Below are 19,631 nucleotides of genomic sequence, written 5' to 3'. Positions count from 1 at the left end.
ATTCAACGCCACTTACCTGGCCTACCCTCTGCATTCAACGCCACTTACCTGGTCTACCTTCTGCATTCAATGCCACTTACCTGGCCTACCCTCTGCATTCAACACCACTTACCTGGCCTACCCTTTGCATTCAACGCCACTTACCTGGCCTACCTTCTGCATTCAACGCCACTTACCTGACCTACCCTCTGCATTCAACGCCACTTACCTGGCCTACCCTCTGCATTCAACGCCACTTACCTGGCCTACCCTCTGCATTTAACGCCACTTACCTGGCCTACCCTCTGCATTCAATGCCACTTACCTGACCTACCCTCTTGCATTCAACACTACTTACCTGGCCTACCCTTTGCATTCAACGCCACTTACCTGGCCTACCCTCTGCATTCAACACCACTTACCTGGCCTACTCTCTGCATTCAACGCCACTTACCTGGCCTACCCTCTGCATTCAACACTACTTACCTGGCCTACCCTCTGCATTCAACACCACTTACCTGGCCTACCCTCTGCATTCAACGCCACTTACCTGGCCTACCCTCTGCATTCAATGCCACTTACCTGGTCTACCTTCTACATTCAGTGCCACTTACCTGGCCTACCCTCTGCATTCAACACCACTGGATTCAGTACTGAGGTCTGGATAGCTGATGAGTGAGAATGCTGAATCCTAACAGGATGAAGCTGTGACACGTATAAAATCTATGAGGTCTGCTTATAAGTGTGTCCGACATTGAGAATCACTTAGAAAATAGTTGATCTTGGAAGTAAATAAAATATTATTTAAAAGAGTGTGGTCAAGTGCAAATATTTAAAAACATGAAACCAAAACAATATATCACAAAAGATATTTCCCTCCTCCTTTGTTTCTTGTTCTACAAGCCTAAAATTAGCACGGAAATCTGGTTTTAGATTCTAGGCCAGGTTCAGGTTTGGCAGAGGATGTGGATGGCAGTTCCTTCGGATAACACCGGAGGATTGCTGCAAGACTGGGCCCTGCCACTGGAGTATACTGACAGATGCAGTGCAATCTGTCATTCAGCAAACCCAGGCTTGCATGCTTGAGCACACACGCCTGAGATCTGTTGCGTGTTGCCATTGAAATACATGAGCAAGGTTGAATCTTTTAGCACAATGCTTAGAGATTCAAAGTTGATTGAAACAGCATCACAGGCACATACTATCAGATAAGCAACATTCCCAGGAAAAAACATAAAGACAACTATTTTTCCCCCCAAAAAAATCAAATTAAAAATATGCATTGTAGTGCAAAGAGGTCATAGAGTTTTTAAACTGTAGTGATTAGGGTTGTGCATCTGGTTGAAGCAAAGTAGATGTTCTTGATCCTGGTGCTGTGGGACTTCAGACTTCTGTACCCGCTGCTCGGTGGCAGTTGCGAAAAGATGGCATGGCATGGATGGCCGGGGTCTGAGATAGATGTTGCCTCCTATCGATACAACTGATGGTGGAGAAGGTTAAGCCAATGTTGTGTTAGGCAGAGTCCACTACTTTCTGCAGCTGCCCATGATCTGTATGTTCAAATTGTCAAACTGGACCATGATGCAACCAGTCTGGGTACATTTAATAGTACATCTGTAGAAGTTTGTTAGTGTTCAATGGCAGGCCTAACCTCCTGAGAAAGTAAGTACACTGCGGCACTTTAAGTATGGTTGCATCTGTGTTGAGCCCAGGACAGATCATCCAATATTTAGAGTCCAGAAACTTAGAGCTGCTGACTCTTTCCGTTGCCAACCCTCTAATGAAGACAGGCACATGTATGCCCTCCTTCAATGTCCATGTCTATATTTACTCAGGAGACAGGCACAAGTCTGTAAAACTGAGGCAAAGCAGTAGTGATGTTATCGACCATATATTGATTACAGAAGATGCAGTGCTTGAAACCAATTAGGGTGGGCAAGTCCCTAGAGTTTGACAAGTGTCCCCTCGGATCCTGTGGGAGGCTAGTGCAGAAATTGCAGGGGCCCTGGCAAAGGTATTTAAGACACCCTTTACCATGGGTGAAGTGCAGGAGAATAGCTAATGACATCAGTAATGAGTAAATTTTTGAAAAGTATTCTAAGGGGCAGGATATGTAAGCTTTTCAATAGACGGGCTGATTTGGGGTAGTCATCGTGGCTTTATGCATGGTAAATTGTGTCTAACCAATCTTGGAGTTTTTCAAAACTGTTACCAGGAATGTTGATGAAGGAAAGAAAGTGGATGCTGTCTACATGGACTTTAGCAAGCTCTTTGACTAAGTCCCGCATGGAGTCCTGGTCAAAAAGGTTCAGACATTTGGCATTCAGGCTGACGTAGTAAATTAGATTAGACATTGACTTTGTGGGAAAAGCCAGAGAGCGTTAATAGATGGTGGCCTCTCTGACTAGAGGCATGTGACTCGTTGTGTGCTACAGGGATCAGTGCTGGGTCCATTGATGTTTGCCATCTCTATCAACAATCTGGATGATAATGTGGTAAACTAGATCAGCAGGTTTGTAGGTGGCACCAAGATTGGGGGCATAGTGGACAAGGAGGAAGGCTAGTGAAGTTTGCAGCAGAATTTGGACCATCTGATGAAATGGGCTAAAAAATGTCAGATGGAATTTAATGCAAACATCTGTGAGGTGTTGCTATTTGGGAGGACAAACCATGGTAGAACTTGCATACTGAATGGTAGGGCACTGAGGAGTACAGTAGAACAAAAGGATCTGGGAATACACATCCATACTTTCTTGAAAGTGGCGTCACAAGTAAATGGCTTTTAAAGAGAGCTTTTGGTACATTGGCGTTCATAAATCAGAGTATTGAGTACAGCATTTGGGATGTTATGCTGAAGATGAATAAGATATTGTCGAGTCCAGATTTTGAATATTCTGTGCAGTTCTGGTTACATACCTACAGTAATATGAAATCAAAAAGTTACAGAGAAAATTAACAGGAATGTTGCTAGAACTTGAAGACATTTGTAATAGGAAAAGGTTGAATATAATAAGACTTTTTTTCCTCTGGAGCACAGGAGAATGAGGGGAGATTTGATGGAGATATGCAAGATTATGAGGGGAGTAGATTGGAGGGGATAAAAGCAATCAGGCTTTTTTCACTGAAGTTGAGACTGGAACTAGAGGTCAAAAGTTAAGAGTGAAAGGTGAAATATATAAGGGGAACCTGAGGGGGAACTTCACTCAGAGCATGGTTCAAATGTGGAAAGAACTGCCAGCAGAAGTAGTGGATCTGGGGCTGATGGATGGGAAGGGCATGTTCCAGGAGCCCGTCAATAGGATAGGCAGAATAACAGTTTAGCATGGACTGGATGGACCAGATGTCCCGTTTCTGTCGTGTGGTCCTCTGGCTCTCTATAACTCTTGGCCAGTAATTATTATTGACGTTTTGTGAGAGGTTTTTCCACTCACCAGGTGACCTATATCACTCCAATAAGGTGACTCATTGCCACCTGTGATTAGTACAACATTAGTACAGTCGGCTCTCCTTATCCGCGAGTTCCGCATATGCGAATTCAACCAACCGCGAATCGGGAAATCCAGGAAGTGCTCTTCCAGCACTTGCTGTTCGAGCATGTACAGACTTTTTTTCTTGTCATTACGGTATAACAACTATTTTACATAGCATTTACATTGTATTAGGTATTATAAGTAATCTAGAGATGATTTAAAGTATACGGGAGGATGTGCGTAGGTTATTGTGGATTGGGATCGAGAAAAAAACGTAAGTTCTCTAACTAAGTCGGAACAGGTACATTCGGTGTTATTTAGCGTCAGTTAGTCAAACGTTTGTCTTAGTATATAGTATATATTTTACCTTTCTATGCATATAAAATACTTAAGAAATGTATGTTTCAGCGTCGAGTTTGATCCAGTGACAGATCGTTCCCGAGCGTGCTGTCCATCCCTGCTGGGTTGATGTGGAGGATGAAAAACCCAAAACCCCAACCCAATAATTAAACCACTGCATTGCTTAGTAATAATTGTAGCTTTAATCGGACAGGGCCTTTCTCATTTTATCCCATAAAATTGTTCCGCTCATTGACCGAATGTAGCCTAATGCTTTTCCAATGACCGATGGCATTTCACTTCTTTCTGATCGCGTTATCATTTCGACTTTATTTTAAATCGCGATCGTGATTATTTTTGTGAACAGAAACACTGCGGATTCAGAGCTTCGCCGCCAGGTCCTAATGCCCACCGCACTGAGACAGGTTAAATAAGGTCCGGGGTTCCGCTGGGTCCTAAGATCCACCTCATTTGTACAGGTTGAGTAAGGGACTTGAGCATCTGCGTTTTTTGGTATTCGCGAGGGGTCCTGGAACCAATCCCTCTTGGATAAGGAGGGCCGACTGTAGTGACATTTCAAATTTGTATATGGCTTTGAAGCTATGGTTAGCTACATAGTTGTGTGTATAGGGAGTAGAGCAGATATCAAAGATGCCGTCTGGAGGCCACCTGCACTGATGATCAATGAGGAGAAGATGTCGCTACCAATCCTCACTGATCAGCAATTATTCTATTAAATGGACAGAGCAGGCTTGAGGGACCTTCTGGGCTTCTGCTCTATTTTCTTGTGTACTTGTATTTGCCATTTCTAAGGCTTCAGCAGTTCTGCAAAAAAAAAATTGTTTACAGCAGACTGAGACATTATTACAGTTTTATATTACAGGTCGACCTTTACTAATCCAACTACCTTTTCCGCGCAACTGTAATTTCAAATTTTCCAGGCAGATCAGTTCCAATCTGCTGTGCATTGTTTTGGTTGTGATAGACCTGTTCACGTGTTGGCGTGCTCTTGTAAGCACAGACAGGTGATTCCTGCTTGTTTTCCTGCATTTATTAATATCATTTGCGTGAGGCGCGGCCGCCCGGCACCTGCCCGTCTCACCTGCCAGTGGCGAGGGAGCTGGCGCGTGCTGTGTTGGTTTGCCGTCTCGCCCGCCTGCTGGCAGTCCCGCACTGCCCTCTGGTGTCGCCTGGCTGGCAGTCTGTTCTCTTCTGCCTACGACCTCAGATCAGACGTGGTGACCCGCTGAACTTAAGCATATTACTAAGCGGAGGAAAAGAAACTAATGCGGATTCCCTCAGTAACTGCGAGTGCAATGTAGTCTTTGGGGTAACTGCAAGTCTGTGTCTTTGCTATCGCTTAGCTCACGCTTGAGTGCTGGTAGTGGGTGCACTTTATTTTTTGCCGGTGGGGAGGGGAGATTGTTGCTCACTGCCGCTTATGTGCGGGAGAGAGGGGAGCAGGGGTGGGGGAACTTAGGGGTTTTAACGTTTAACTGTTGTTTATTCTTTGGGGCACTCCTCTGTTTTCGTAGATGGTTACGAAGAAAAAGCATTTCAGGATGTATATTGTATACATTTCTCTGACATTAAATGAACCTTTGAATCCTTTGATATTTTAAAAGTATGATGAGGTGGTTAGGTATTGCTTAATATGATCCTTCTTTAATTCGGCATTTTCACTAATCCGGCACTCCTCAGGTCCCAATGGATTATAGAAGGTCGACCTGTATTACAATTATTGCATATATATTATAAATTATTATAAATATCATTACATATTATTATAATTTATAATATTGTGGAATGATTTCTTTGCTTTAATGATTTATTTATTTAAAACCGAACAGCTTCTAGATATCTTTATTTTTCTGGTTCACTTGGTGTCTCTAGCGATCTCACCAAAAACAGGGAACCGTTCGTTTGTTTCAAGTCCAGTGGGCGATATGTTAGTTCTTGTGAAGGGGAGGCGTTGAGGACTTGGGGTCTGATGTTCATATTGGTTTTTGTTTTTGGGCGATCTTTTGTACATGAGAGGGGGGTTGGGGTTTGATGCTATTTTTGCCTTGTTTTTTTTGCAAGGGAGGGGGGTTGGGCATTTGGGGTTTCATGTTCCAGCAATCGTTTTCCATGTCGGTGATCTATTAGCTTTTGTGTGAGGGATTGGGGGGGGAGGAGTTGGGGTTTGCGAGTTTTGTTTCTTTTTTCTTTTTGTGGGGAGAAGGGTTGATGTCTGTGTTTTCTTTCTGTATTTCATGGCTGTCTGGAGAAGACAAATATCAGAGTTGTATTGTACATGCATACTTTGACAATAAAATGTACCTTTAAACCTTTGAACTCCCTACCAATTCAACCATTATTATATCATTTTCGTTATAGGAGAAATTAACAGATGATTGTCAATTGAAAGAATGAGTATTATTATGCAATTTATGTATTGTTTGATAGTGTGTATGGTGTACATGATTTTCCATCTTGAATTATTTTGGAAGTTGAACTGTTTTCTGCTCTTATTAATAATGCATGAATCATCAACATAAAAAGCCATAACTCAACAGAAAGTTACATTTTAAAGTGAATTATTTTGACTGATTATTTGTAATTCTTTATTTCAGTGTGTCAGAAATTTTGGAAAAGCATGGTCTGCAGAAACCAATCTCATTTGTAAAAAATACCCAGTCAAGTCCAGAGGAAGCACACTTGCTTATGGTGCGGCTAACAAGATATGTTGGGCGCAAGTGAGTACATGTGGATTTACTGTAAATGAACTTAAAAGAAAAAGCAGAAGCTAAAAATCTGAAACAAAATATGTTGGAGACTCTCAAAAGTTTGGGTAGCATCTGTGAAAAGGGAACTGCTGTAAGTTGAATTTATTATCATGCACACGTGTGTGTATATATATATATTGCATAGTTGGAATTGAAAACTTCTGGTAGCATTACGTGCACATAGCATCATTCGTAGAACATAAATAGTGCACATTTTTTTTTACAAGAAAGAACAACAAGGAGTCCAGTTTAATGCAAGGAGATCGAAGTAGAGATCAGGGTTTTGCCAGACGTTTCAAGATTCAAATGGCTGAAGGGAATTAGCTGTTCTTGTACCTGGAGGTGTGGATCTTCAGGTTTCTGTGCCACCTGCCTGATGGTAGCCACAAAACAATTGCATGGTGTGGATAGTGGGACTCTTTGATGATTGATGACTGCTCTGCCATTGATGTACCATGGGCATTTGAAGCAGACTGTTTCACATTCTCCACAAAGAAACTATTCAGGTTTAGGCCTGTGTGGTGCCCACATTTAAACTTCAGAGAAAACAGGTGAAGTTGAGTCATGCCGAAGGGTTTCAACCCGAAATGTTGACTGTACTTTTTTTTCCATAGATGCTGTCTGGCCTGCTGAGTTTCACCAACTTTTGGTGCGTGTTGCTCAGATTTCCAGCATCTGCAGATTTTCTCTTGTTTGTAAAGTTGAGGGAAAAGTTATCATTGTGAGGATAAGTACAGACAAGCAATTGTGGTGGAGAGGAACTAGTTGGGCCTCAGTTCACAGGAGAAGCAGAGGGCATTCTGAACTTCCTGATCGAGGCGGAGGTGTGGAGGATTGTGATTGATTGATTGATTGATTGATTTATTTATTTGAAGACACATGCAACAGAATAGGCCCTTCTACCCTGTCAAGCTGTGTCACCCGCAATCCCTGATTTAACCCTAGCTTAATCATGGGACAAGAGGAAACCCACGATTTTCATGGGGAAGATGTGCAAACTCTTTACAGACAATGCTGAGATTGAATTCTGAACTTCGATGCCCCAAGCTGTAATAGTATCATGCTAATAACTATGTTACTGTGGCGCTCTCTCTATATTGGTCACTGGTGCAGTCAAGGGTGGTAATTACTGAATCATAGAAAGGAACTGGAGGAATTTGTATCTCATGCAAGACCGGATATTGTCTGACAACTGAACCGCAGTTGCGAGGCTGCAGTGAGGTGCTGAAAGATTATTGTAGTTCAAATGTAGAAGCTGACTCGTCTTTCAGCATTGCTGTTAAGACAAAGACAAGGGGGAGAAGAATCACGATTGAGCTTGGAGAAGGGGTCATTGCTCAGATTATTCTGGGTACAAGCATAACTGGACAGAACCAGTTGGTCCATTCCACTGAAAGATGTACCCAGACTCTCCTGAAGGGTTTCAGCCCGAAACGTCGACTGTTTACTCCTTTCCATAGATGCTTCCTGGCCCGCCGAGTTCCTCCAGAATTTTGTCTGTTGCTTTTCTGAAGCAGTTGGCCACCTCAGTAGTACAGTTCCCATCATACAGAGTCTATGTAGTTTTTTTTTCAGTTGAATTAAAGCTAGATTCTGACTTTCATAGTTTTGTTAGCAAGAGAGAAGTAAGATGGTGTTATTTTTTTGATTGTGATCAGTAACTAACCTTCCACCATAAAGGATGTTGTGAAATTGGAATTTTCTCTTGTACCTTGCACTTAGGAACCCACCTGTAAGTGAGACTGAATGGAGAGGCTTGCTGCACGACCTGTTGGAAATGCAAATGACAGTCTACAAATGCCTGGACTTGGATGTCTGTTATGAGGTAAAAGTTCACTCTTGTATGAATTTGCACACACTATAGAGTTCAAAGGAGAAAATAATCCAGAAATATAACTTTGAATGGCAACATATTGTTGCTCACTGGATTATGGGAGACCTAACTTGTGGAAGTCTAGGTACACAGATTTTCCCATAAATTTTTAAAACATTAGCAAAAGATTAGTTGCGGAATGCAAAATTCTATAGCAGTTATGGAATAGTAGTAGCTACTTAGTTCAAGAGATGATTAGTTTACAAAAAAAAACTTTGCCTGTAACCTCTCTGCTGTAGTCAAGCTGATGCATTGTCTTTAAGAACCTACTTGTGGGTTCATAACAGAAGGCCATTTAAGAAATTATGGTAATATTGTAGATATAACACAGTTGGATTTTCCAAAACTTTATGACAAGGTGCCTTTGTGGATTAATGATAAATATTAAAGCATGTGGAGTCGGGACTCAAGTAGTGGATGGGAAATCAACCTGGCTACAAAAAACAGTAGTCAAAAATAGTTGCAGTAACAAAAATTTGGGAACTGGCTGAAGTTTGCCGTTTAACAGTTTAGTAAATGTGAAGGTAACAAATTAGGGTGTTAATACCTATGAGATAAATCCACTAATAAAGTAAGTACACTAATAAATTTTTTAGAATAGTGTAAATGATGACTTTGATTTCAAAATGAAGACTCTACATGTTCAATCATGCATTTTACATGAGGTATTAAATGAAGTATAGGGCATCAGGGATATGAGGCTACACCTTCACAGATTGTTAAAAATAGTACCATACATCATCAGTCTGAAAATACAGAAACAAAGGGCTAAGTTTTCTTTGTGGAGGAATGGAATGAAAAGCTAGAAAACTGTAAAGATGCATAGAACATTTAATTGATTTGCAGCGAATACTGTGGTTCTTATAATGAGGTTAAAGAAGCATTGGACAAAAATGTTACTTTAAGGTGCTGATTATCAGAAAATATACACAAACTGGAACTCCTTACATTAGAAAAGGGAAGTTGAGAGACAAACTTTTAGAAGTCTTAAAATTCTGAAGAGATTTAATAGAGTAACTCTTAAAGTTAGATTATGAGAACACTCAGTCCTCTTTTATTGTCATTTAGAAATGCATACATGCATTAAGAAATGATACAATGCTTCTCCGGAGTGATATCACCGAAAACAGGACAAACCAAAGACTAACACTGACAGAACCACATAATTATAACATATAGTTACAGCAGTGCAAAGCAATACCATAATTTGATGAAGAACAAACCATGAGCATGGTAAAAAAAAAAGAGTCTCAAAGCCTCCGAGTCGATCGACTCCCAAGTCCCCGATAGCAGGCGGCAAAAGGGAAAAACTCCCTGCCATAAACCTCCAGGCACCATCAACTTGCCGATGCCTTGGAAGCAGCCGACCACAGCTGACACTGAGTCCGTCCATCCAAAAACTTTGAGCCTCCGATACAGCCTCCCGAGCGCCATCCTCTGCCAAGCGCCTTCGACCTAGTCCCAGCCGCTGAAACAAGCAAAGCCGAGGATTCGGGGCCTTCTGCTCTGGGCATTCCAGTTACCACATAGTAGCAGTGGCAGCGAAGCGGGCATTTCAAAAGTTTTCCTCTGTACTCTCATGTCTGTCTCCATCAAATCAGAATTGTGCATGGTCCCCTACTTGACAGATTACAGATACCATTCACCAGAGAGGCCGCGTGCTCTGCCGTCGCGCTGCCATCTTCTCCTCCTGAGTTATGTGTTTATTTCTGGGAATGTCCAAAATTAGGGACTACATATCTAAGGTAGTCACCAACAAATCCAAGAACTATTTTATTAAAGTTTTTTTAGCATGGAGAAGGTACAATATGCTTCCCTCAAGATGTATAGTATGATCCCCTTGAAGGAAAGTTCGTTGCCTGGGTAAGTGAGAATGGAATAATATTAATTATGTGCATTTGCTGAGAAAGAGTGATCTGTGCAGACAAGACAACAGACATCTTGACAAGTGTTTTGGTCCAAATGACCTTTTTCTTTTGAAGTAAATTTCATGCATGGATGAATGTGGCCTGCTTAAAATATTCATAAATGTAATGGAATAGGACAAAGTGTTAGAGAAATTGAACCACAGTAAGATGCACCTTTTGAGATCAATTAATAATCCACCTTTATGGAATAAAAGTATCTTTAAAAACATGTACGTAATTTCCCCTTGCTTTACTGTTTTCGGAATTGGAGCGGAGTGCAATGCACCAACTACAGCGTCCATAAGACAACAAGTCATAGGAGCAGAATTAGTCCATTCAGCCAATTGAGTCAACTCCGCTGTTTCATCATGGCTGATTCTGGATTCCATGCAACCCCATACACCTGCCTTCTCGCCACATCTTCTGATGCCCTGACCAATCAGGAGACAAACAACTTCCACCTTAAATATAGCCATGGATTTGACCTCCACCGCAGTCTGTGGCAGAGCATTCCACAAATTCACTACTCTCTGGCCTAAAAAAAAATCCTCTTTACCTCTGTTCTAAAATGTCACCCTTCAATTTTGAAACTGTGCCCTCTAGTTCTGGATTCCCCCCCCCCATAGGAAACATCCTCCCACATCCACCCTATCTAGTCCTTTCTGTCCGCCAGAGAAAGCAGGATCTCCCAGTAGCCACATTTCTTAATTCCACGTCCCATTCCTATTCTGATGTGTCTATCTACGGTCTCCTCTACTGTCAAGATGAAGCCACACTCAGGTTGAAGGAACAACACCTTATATACCGTCTGACTAGCCTCCAACCTGATGGCATGAACATTGACTTCTCTAACTTCCGTTAATGCCTCACCTCCCCTTCATACCCCATCCGTTATTTATTTATTATTATATATTTATATTTTCTCTGTCAATTTCTCCCTCTGTCCCTCTCACTATACTCCTTGCCCATCCTCTGGGCTTCCCCCCTCCCCCTTTCTTTCTCCCTAGGCCTCCCGTCCCATGATCCTCTCATATCCCTTTTGCCAATCAACTTTCCAGCTCTTAGCTTCATCCCTCCCTCTCCTGTCTTTTCCTATCATTTTGGATCTCCCCCTCCCCCTCCCACTTTCCAATCTTTTACTATCTCTTCTTTCAGTTAGTCCTGACGAAAGGTCTCGGCCCAAAACGTCGACTGAACCTCTTCCTGTAGATGCTGCCTGGCCTGCTGCGTTCACCAATTTTTATGTGTGTTCCTTTCAACATTCAGTGGGTTTCAATAAGGTCCCCCCTCATTCTTTTAAATTCCATTGCATTCAGGGCCAAAGCTGCCAAATGCCCCTTCATTCCTGGAATCATCCTCGTAAATCTCTTCTGGACCTTCTCCAATGATAGCACATCCTTTCTGAGAAATGGGACCCAAAACCGTTGGCAATACTCCAAGTACGACCTGATTAGTGTCTTATAAAGGCAAGGAGATAATACTGATCCTTTATATTCTACTCCCCTTGAAATAAATGCCAACATTGCATTTGCCTTCTTTACCAAAGCTTCAATATGTAAATTAACCTTTTGGGAGTCTTGCATGAGGGGTCCTAAGTCCCTCTGTACCTCTGATGTTTGAGCCTTCTCCCCATTTAGCTAATAGTCCACGTGATTGTTCCTTCTACCAAAATGCATTTATCATACATTGCCCAATATTGTATTCCGTGTACCACTTCTTTTGCCCATTCTTCCAATTTATTTAAGTCCTGCCGCATTTGCATTGCTTCCTCAGCACCACCTACCCCTCCACCTATCTTCGTATCATCCGCGATCTTTGCCACAAAGCCATCAATTCCATTATGTAAATCATTGACAAGCAATGGGAAAAGTAGCAATCCCAGTACTGACCCCTGAGGAACACCACTGGTCACTGGCAGCCAAACCAGGAAAGGCCCCCTTTATTCCCACTCGCTGCCTCCTACCTGTTAGTCATTCCACTATCCATGCCTGTATCTTTTCTGTAACGCCATAGGATTTTATCTTGTTAATCAACCTTATGTGTGAATGCTTATCAAACACATTATCAAATGCCTTCTGAAAACCCAAGTAAATGACATTCACTTCCTCTCCTTTGTCCACCCTGCTAGTTACTTCTTCAAAGAACTCTAACAGGTATGTCAGGCAAAATTTCCCTTTACAGAAATCATGCTGACTTTGACTTATTTTATCATTAGTCTCCAAGTACCTTGAAATATCTTTAATAATGGACTCCCGCACTTTCCCAACCACTGAGGTTAGGCTAACTGGCCTATGATTTCCTTTCTTTTGCCTTCTTCTTAAAGAGTGGAGTGACAGTTGCAATTTTCCAGTCCTCTGGGACCATGCCAGAATCAAGTTTTTCTTGAAAGATCATGATCCGTTATCTCTTCAGCAACCTCTCTCAGGACTGTGGAATGTAGTCCATCTGGTCCGGGTGACTTATTCACCTTTCAGTTTGCCTAGCATTTTTCCTTTATAATAGTTATGCCACTCACTCCTGCTCCCTGACACTCACGGACTCCTGGCACACTGCTACTGTCTTCCACAGTGAAGACAGATGGAAAGTATCCATTAAGTTTATCTGCCATTTCTTTGTCTCCCATTACTACCTCACCAGCATCGTTTTCCAGTGATCCAATAGCCTCTCACCTCCCTTTTACTCTTTATATAACTGAAAAAACTTTTGGTATCCTGCTTTATATTATTGGCTCGTCTGCCTTCATATTTCATCTTTTCCCTTTTTATCACTTTTTTAGTTGCCGTTTGTTGGATTTTAAAAGCATCCCAATCATCCAACTTCCCACTCACTTTTGCTACCTTGTATGCTCTTTCCTTGGCTTTTATGTTGTCGTCAACTTCCTTTGTCAGCCACGGTTGCCTACCCCTGCTATTTCTTTCTCTGTGGGACATATCTATCCTGTGCATTATGAACTATTCAACCATCCCTGCTCTGCCATCATCCCCACCAGTATCCACCTCTCAAAGCTCTGTAATTCCCTTCATTCCAATGCGAGACTGATACATGTGTGTTATGCTTCTCTCTCTCAAATTGCAGTATGAATTCAATCATATTATGATCTCTGCATCCTGAGGGCTCCTTTACGTTGAACTCCTGAATAAGATCTGGGTTACTACACAGCACCCAATCTAAAGTGGCCTTTCCCCAAGTAGCCTCAAGCAGAACCTGCTCCAAAAAGCCATCTCACAGACATTCAACAAATTCCCTCTCTTGCGATCCGACACCGATGTGATTTTCCCAATCGCCCATTACAATTGTGACATTACCCTTATTCCATTCCTTTTCCAGCTCCCTTTGCAATCTCAACCCCAAATCTTATCTACTATTAGGAGGCCCATATGTGATTTCCATAATGGTTTTTTCACCCATGCAGTTTTTTAACTCCACCCACAGAGATTCAACATTCTCTGACCCTATGTCAGATCTTTCTAAAGATGTAATTGCATCTCATACCAGCAGAGCCACACCACTGTCTATGCCTCCCTGCCTATCCTTTGAATACAAAGTATATCCTTTGATGTTAAGCTCCCAACAATGGCCTTCTTTCAGCCACGGCTTAGTGATGTCCACAGTGTCATACCAACAATCTCTAATTGCACCATGAGTTTGTCCACCTTATTCTGAATGCTACGTGCATTTAAATACAGCACCTTCAGTCCTACTTTCTTCACCCTTTTGAATTTTGCCTCTGTGGTACAATTTATCTCTTTGCTCTGTCTGCATTTGTACCCAATCATTGGCTTGTCCTTTCTTACACTCATATTACACCTATCATCTACTTCTAAACCTGCTTGCTCATCCTCAGCTCTATCCTACTGGTTCCCATCCCCCTGCCATATTAGTTTAAACCATTCCCAACAGCGCTATTAAATCTACCCGCAACAATATTGGTCCCCCTTAATTTCAAGTGCAATCTGTCCCTTTCGTACAGGTCCCACCTGCCTCAGAAGAGGTCCCAATTATTCAGAAATCTAAATCCCTACCCCCTGCTCCAATTCTTCAACCACGCATTTATCTGCCACCTCATTCTATTCCTATTACTGCATGGCACAGGCAGCAATCCCGAGATTACTACCTTTGAAGTCCTGATTCTCAGCTTCCTTCCTAACTCCCTGTATTCTTTTTTCAGGACTTCCTCTCTCTTTCTAGCTATGTCATTGATATTAATATGTACCACAACTTCTGGCTGCTCACACTCTATTTTCAGGATATTGTGGACACGAGCAGAAATATTATGGACCCTGGTACATAGGAGGCAAACTACCATCCATGTTTCCTTTTCGAGTCCACAGAATCGCTTATCTGTCCCCCGACCATAAAGTCTTCTATTACTGCTGACATCCTCTTATGTTCCCTATCCTTCTGAGCCATAGGGCCAGACTCAGTGCCAGAGGTACAGCTGCTGTTGCTTCCCCCAGGTAGACCATCTCCCCCTCCCCCAACAGTACTCAAAATGAAGTACTTATTGTTGAGGCGGATGACCACAGGTGCTCCCCACTATCTGACATTCTCCCTTCCCTCTCCTGACAGTCACCCAGTTATCTGTCCCCTGTAGCCTGAGGTGACTGCCTCCCTTTAGCTCCTTTCTGTCACTGCTTCACTTTCCCTAACAAGCCAAAGGTCATTGAACTGCAGCTTCAGTTCCCTAAAACAGTCTCTAAGGAGCTGCATCTTGATGCACCTGATGCAGATGTGGCCATTGGGGAGGCTGGGAATCTCCTGGAAATCCCACATCTGACACCAGAACAGAACACTGGCTCTTGAGACGTACTCCCTATTCTTTCTAGAGTAAAATAAGTAATGAACTCACTTACTTGCGTTACGTCTGCCTGTTCTTGTCAAAGCTTTGTTGAGCCAAAGCCTTACTACTCTGCCTCAGACTACTCTGATGACAGCCGCTCCCACGAAGACCGCTCCAAAAGGTTGTACCTCTGTTTTATGGAGAATGGGTTTTTAAAAGCTTTTCATGAGCTTTAAAAGTGGCAACCTTTTCGTGAATAAAACTGAAGGAAATTCCTTCTTTAGAAGCATGGCAAATACTAATTTCATTCTCAAAATGCTATCAAGAAGTGCTTCTAGCAAGCTTATGAAGTATAAGATAAAGTAAAAGCCACTGCTCTTGTCAATTGTAAATTATATTGGAAATAATGTAAGCCACCTGGCTAACAACAAAAGAAAGACATCTTTTTGTTGAAGATTTTTTTTATTACAATGAATCAGGCAAGGTAGATTAAAATCAGCATGTAATTCTGAAATGATGCGCCAAGATAGATTACAGATTGACCTTCTATAATCCGGCACCATTGAGACCTGAGGAGTGCCGGATTAGTGAAAATGCCAAATTACAGAAGGATCACATTAAGCAATACCTAACGGCCTCATCATACCTTTAAAATATCAAAGGATTCAAAGGTTCATTTAATGTCGGAGAAATGTATACAATATACATCCTGAAATGATTTTTCTTCGCAACCATCTACGAAAACAGAGGAGTGCCCCAAAGAATAAACAACAGTTAAACGTTAGAACCCCTAAGTCCCCCCCCGCTCCCCTCTCTCCCACACGTAAGCGACAGCGAGCAACAATCTCCCCTCCCCACTGGCAAAAAATAAAGCGCACCCACTACCAGCACTCAAGCGTGAGCTAAACGATAGCAAAGACACAGACTTGCAGTTACCCCAAAGACTACATTGCACTCACAGTTACTGAGGAAATTCTCGTTAGTTTCTTTTCCTCCGCTTAGTAATATGCTTAAATTCAGCGGGTCACCATGTCTGATCTGAGGTCATATGTAGAAGAGAACAGAGTGCCAGCCGGGTGACGCCGGAGGGCAGTGCGCGACTGCCGGCAGGCGGGCGAGAAGACAGACCAACCCAGCGCACGCCAGCTCCCTCGCCGCTGGCTTGTGAGACGGGCGGGTGCCGGGCGGCCGCGCCTCACGCAAATGATATTAATAAATGCAGGAAAACAAGCAGGAATCGCCTGTCTGTGCTTACAAGAGTGCGCCAACAAGTGAACAGATCTAGCGCAACCAAAACAATGCGCAGCAGATTGGTACGGTGGCCCGGAAAATTTGAAATTACAGTTGCGTGGAATATTTGAAATCAGTGCGGATTATCGAAGGAACCGGATTACAGGTAGTCGGATTAGTGAATGTCGACCTGTATAAGCATTCTTCAATGGTAGTGATGACTTTGAGAAGTAAGGTGGAAGTAGTTTTCCTTTTACACTACTAGATCTTTCTAACCTCAACTTTGCATTCATTCTTCACCAACTGAACTCATAAATCCTTAAACTGGGGGGCAAAGCCTCTGCTCCAACAATGGTTACAGTGTGGTAAGCATAGTCCTGGAATGCTTTGACAGCAGACAGCATTGGGAATTGAGCTTTACTTCATCTCAACCTACTTGGTTTTAGAAAATTTTACCTTTATCTGACATTCGTAGATCTCAACCAAAAATGAATAATTAAATCAGTTATTAATAATTACAAAAATAAAGTAATAAAAATATTTGTCTTTGAAATAATTTAATGGTTGCGAGTCCCATTGAAGTGAATGAAGTCCCTACTCCTAAGCTAGGGAGAGGGAGGATTCTCCAATGTGAGATGGAGAGCCCCAGTAAGATTAAATGGTCATGTCTGTTGACAGATACACAGTCATCTGATACTCAGTAAGTCTCAGATTGTAGCAGGTCTCTTTAATTCCAGAACTATCTTTTGGTATAGCTAAGTACCAGTGGATTCTCAGAAAAATTATTGTATTTATTTTCATTTTTTTAGTATTTGGCATTACTAGCAATGTTGGCATTTATTGACAATACCTACTTCCCTTGAGAAGGTGGTGGTCAACCACCACTTTTGAGTTCCTGTATCTTCTGGTGAAGGTAATTCCATCATGTGTAGGAGCTACATGGATTTGGACAGAGCAATGATACAAGAATACTGATATATTCCCGAGCTGGAAAGAAGTACAGATTGGAGAAGACCTGCAGATAGTGGGAATCTATTGTGCCAGCAACCCTTGCCTTCTCAGTGTGGAGGTTATGGTATTGCTTAAATGATGGACTAGTTTAAATCTTTCAGTCTGCAAACAAATCAGCCACTTTAAACCAGTGGTACATGGGATGGTTAGCTCTGACTTGGATGATGTTGAACTTCTTGAGTGCTCTCATCCAGCCAAGACAATAGTATTCCACGACCTCGGTCTTGTGCCTTGTAGACGGTGAAAAGATCTTGAAGTTGTGAAGAGGTGGGTCATTGCCATGTACCTTGCTTCTTATCTGCTCTGGCATTTATGTGGCTGGTCCAGTTGAGTATCTAGGAACTCAAATTGTTGACTGTGGGGTTTCAACATTGATTGTTCCATCAGATGTAGATGATGAGACTCCCTTTTGTTATGTGATATTGGTCGAGGGGGGTGGGGAGGAGTGACTTGAAGGGTTTTTGCAGGATAGATGTGGAGAAAATGTTTATTCTTGTGTGAGAATCCAGAACTGAAATCACTTTAAAAAATAAATTGTTGCATCTTTAAGACAGATGAGGCAGGGAATCCGTAACTTTTCTTCCAAGGTCATTTGAAGCAGAATATTTAAATATTTTTTAGGCAGAGATGGACAGATACATGATAAGCAAATGTATGAAAGATTACCAGGAATGCAAAATAAATTTCCGGGTGGATCATTTAATGATCTTATTAAGTGTTGGGGCAGGCTTCAGGGACCAATTTATTTCCTACTGCACAATCCTCATGGTCTTAAGTTTAGGTGAATTTATTTTTTAATTTCATGAGTAAGGCTATGACTGATGACTAGTTTGTTATTTTTAAATTATTAACGAAATTTAAATTCAGCAGATGCCATGGTAAAAATTAAATGTACTCTCTAGATTGTTAGATCAGGTAACAAGTCTGGCAATTTAACTACTGCACTGCCACTGTTCCCGTTTTATGATCAGGTGTGTATTTGTCTGGCTTGAGTCTTCTGGGAATTTCCCTTCGGGTCTAGAATTGTCTCCCAATCTATAAAGGAGGAAAAGGACAAGAGCTACAAGTCTCAAATGAGTGTGCAAATACTTTCTCAATAAAGGTATTCGTTAGGATTTCTTCTAAGTCGTTTAGAGTGGAAGTGTTTTCAAATCTATTGTTCTTTTGGGTGGGTGGTTGTCAAGCATGATAGGCGGGGAAGGAGATGCTGTATTCTCAGAGTGAAGGAAGTAAATAATTTCTTTATGATGGGCTGGTGGATATTATTGGGTATGATGTGGTCTTTCTGGAGCTGGCACATGAGGTTTCCACAGTGCCTCCTGATCACAGCAGTGCTTTTCAAATTCACTGTAGTTAGTATGTGGGCACTGAAAAGGTAATGACTTCTGAAAGTTCTTCCAGTTTGATGCCTTGTCTGAAACTGTACATTTCGTGATGATAGATGTCAAAATTTTTTGGTAGTTAAAAGTTTAATCTGAATGAAAGTTTTCCAAGAACAAAGGATGCTTGAAATAATAACGGTGATTGTTCCTTCAAAATGTGTGGTCAGAGTTGAGCTGCCATGCAAAGTTGTGGGCAATTTTGGTTTTCTTGAGACAAAAAGGTTAATTTTAACATGAAGCTTAAAACACTTCCTGCATGCGCAATACTGATGGAATATTTCAGCTATATATCTATTCTAATTATAGATAGTTGAATAGTTAGTTGCAGTCATGCTATTCTTAGTAAATTAAAGCCAATTGTTTTGAAGGAATTATTTGCTGTTGGAAACAAAGGAAATAACCCAATGTCAACTTTTGTATATAGTAACCACATTACCGTTCAATTAATGTGTATTTTTATTTTACTGAATTAAACAGATAATTTCATTCTTTAACTTTAAAACCTGGTGTATTCTATAAAATGTTTTTAATCCCTGCCTTCTGAAAAAGGAGAACTTAAAGTGACCAGATATTTTAATTTTCAGATATTTACCGAGAGCCTATTGTGCTCCAGTCGTTTGGAGAATATCCGCTTAGCTGGACAAATGATGCATTGCAGCAGTGTATCTGTTGACCCACCCATTAATGCTCCTTACAGAAGCAAGATACAGTCCAAGGTTAACTATGAGAAAAGCCTCAAATTGGTTCTTGCTGCTGCCAGAGAGTATTTTGACTCATCGGCCACTTTGACTGATAGTTGCATGGATTTAGCCAGGTAATCTATAAATTCATGTGTTGTTTATTTTTTTTTTAATTCTTCAGTATGATTATGTCTGATGAGAGTTGATAGTTT

General features: G+C 41.6%; 1 protein-coding gene across 3 annotated transcripts in view; it reads left to right on the top strand.

Annotated features, from left to right (window-relative positions):
- Window positions 1-19,631, top strand: part of nbas (NBAS subunit of NRZ tethering complex) — a 304,149-nt gene that overhangs the window by 109,343 nt on the left and 175,175 nt on the right. For all 3 annotated transcript variants that reach the window (XR_011885018.1, XM_072251277.1, XM_072251278.1), the window contains 3 exons: window positions 6,404-6,526; window positions 8,279-8,381; window positions 19,324-19,553. Coding sequence is in view for 2 of the 3 variants with exons in the window: in XM_072251277.1 (XP_072107378.1) it covers window positions 6,404-6,526; window positions 8,279-8,381; window positions 19,324-19,553 (456 nt within the window). In the remaining variant the exon portion in view is untranslated. The remainder of the gene's footprint in view (window positions 1-6,403; window positions 6,527-8,278; window positions 8,382-19,323; window positions 19,554-19,631) is intronic.

Source organism: Mobula birostris, chromosome 2 (assembly GCF_030028105.1).
Source record: "Mobula birostris isolate sMobBir1 chromosome 2, sMobBir1.hap1, whole genome shotgun sequence".
NCBI classification, from domain to species: Eukaryota; Metazoa; Chordata; class Chondrichthyes; order Myliobatiformes; family Myliobatidae; genus Mobula; species Mobula birostris.
This window is presented reverse-complemented; position numbering and strand designations above follow the sequence as displayed.